Source organism: Glossina fuscipes, unplaced genomic scaffold (genome assembly GCF_014805625.2).
Source record: "Glossina fuscipes isolate IAEA_lab_2018 unplaced genomic scaffold, Yale_Gfus_2 231, whole genome shotgun sequence".
NCBI classification, from domain to species: domain Eukaryota; kingdom Metazoa; phylum Arthropoda; class Insecta; order Diptera; family Glossinidae; genus Glossina; species Glossina fuscipes.
The window spans coordinates 284946-286676 of NW_023998574.1; the positions used below are offsets into that span (position 1 = coordinate 284946).

A 1731-nucleotide genomic window follows, 5' to 3' on the forward strand; every position below is an offset into this window, starting at 1 on the left:
GATTTTTCTTTTGCACCGTTTATAAAATAATGAAAATAAAAATGTTTAAAATAAAAAATTTAATAAAACATGATAAAAAATGTTTGAAATCCTGCGCGAAAAATGAACAGCAAGTACACGCGATGACTTTAGAAAAACATATACAAATCTGTCATAATCATATAGAAATCTATAATGCGTCTAAATTACTAATTTTTCCTTGTTTCTTTACTACTTTGATTTACATCTCTTGCGATGGTTCATATTGGCGGCATACAACAACAAGTATATACGCCGCCAAACTTGTATGTACTCGTATATTATATATGTTCTTTTCGTTGTTATATTAGCCATCGCTTTCTTGAAATCTGCGGTAAGAGTAAAAAACATACATTAGTTACTGTTATGTATACAGATTGTGCAGAAAAATGAAAAGCAACAGTTTGAATGCAGAGACCTATTCTGCAACTAAAGAAATCTACTTTATTATGGCAGTATACAACATAAACAAAATGTACCTTTTATTTATTTCAAGAATTGGAAAAAGAAAGATGAAAAAATGTAAAGGTTTCTTATTTACCTACACTTGATCGAAAACTCGCTCCTTATGGAGACTAGGCCTAATCTTATAACTATTGATTGGGAGAAATGGATAAACGGCTACTCGCCAATTACGGTAATTTGTTAGAGTTAAGATTTTGTGTGTGGAATATTATAAGTTCTCTTGTGATTCGGTTTTTGAAGGTTTCACCAAAAGATCCGCTACCTAAAATAAATAAAATAAAGAAACTCAATTGGGCAATGATTGTTCTATTTGGTCAACAAAGGCGTTTTGAAGTTATAGACTTTTATTATCATATGTTAAGAGTGCAGCTTGCTGATGGCAAAGGTAATAGATACTTTTTGGAAGTCTTAATCTTTTAACTGTTACTTAATTTTCCATACTTACGGAATTATTTATACCTAATTTTAATTATAGTTTGCAGAAACTTAAATGTATGGTAGACGTTTGAGACGCTTTCAAGTATTTAACTCGCAGATTTTCGCTATACGGAACATATATCTGAAAGGTAGTGACTTTGAAGGATCCAATATAGAGCATGTGGTACTTCTCACCGCTGCAATATCCCTCATTAAAAAAACGAATTGTAATATGTTATTAATATATTATTTGATATTTATAATACACATAATTTGTTATTAAACAAATACAGTCAATGCAATCTACCTATTGTTGATTATTCTAGAAATAAGGGACAATTATGAAAAGCTAGGCTTAATTTTGAAATGTTTAATAATGTCTAATTAAGTTTATGACGTCTAATCAGGTTTAATGTAGTTTTGAAGCGAAAGTCTGTTTAATTTTGAAATGTTTAATAATGGTTAATCATGTTTAATCAAGTTTAATAAAGTTTAATCAGATTTAATGAGGTTTTGATGCGCAAGGCTACCTAATTTTGAAATGTTTAATAATGGTTAATCATGTTTAATCAAGTTTAATGATGTTTAATCAGGTTTAATATCGTCGTCAGGCGTTTTTCGCACCACATTGGCATTGTAGTCATTCAACATACTCAGCATGCCTAACCATGACATAGCGCGTCCAAAACATCCATGAGCCAACCGATATGCCTACGGTGACTTTGGTAATGAGTGATTCGACAATAACAATCTGTAACAATTTTCTTCAATGCTTCCATGTTGTCTTTGGTTGCTGGGACGTCCAGGGCATTCAACGTCATTAATACCTTC

General features: G+C 31.0%; 1 protein-coding gene across 1 annotated transcript; it reads left to right on the top strand.

Annotated features, from left to right (window-relative positions):
* The first annotated feature begins 575 nt into the window (after nucleotides 1-575).
* On the top strand, nucleotides 576-1098 carry LOC119642588 (cytoplasmic FMR1-interacting protein homolog). The gene is made up of 3 exons (XM_038041778.1): nucleotides 576-655; nucleotides 724-868; nucleotides 959-1098. Exons 1-3 carry the CDS (start codon nucleotides 587-589, stop codon nucleotides 982-984), a joined length of 240 nt encoding a protein of 79 aa, XP_037897706.1. The 5' UTR covers nucleotides 576-586; the 3' UTR covers nucleotides 985-1098.
* Nucleotides 1099-1731: the final 633 nt, after the last annotated feature.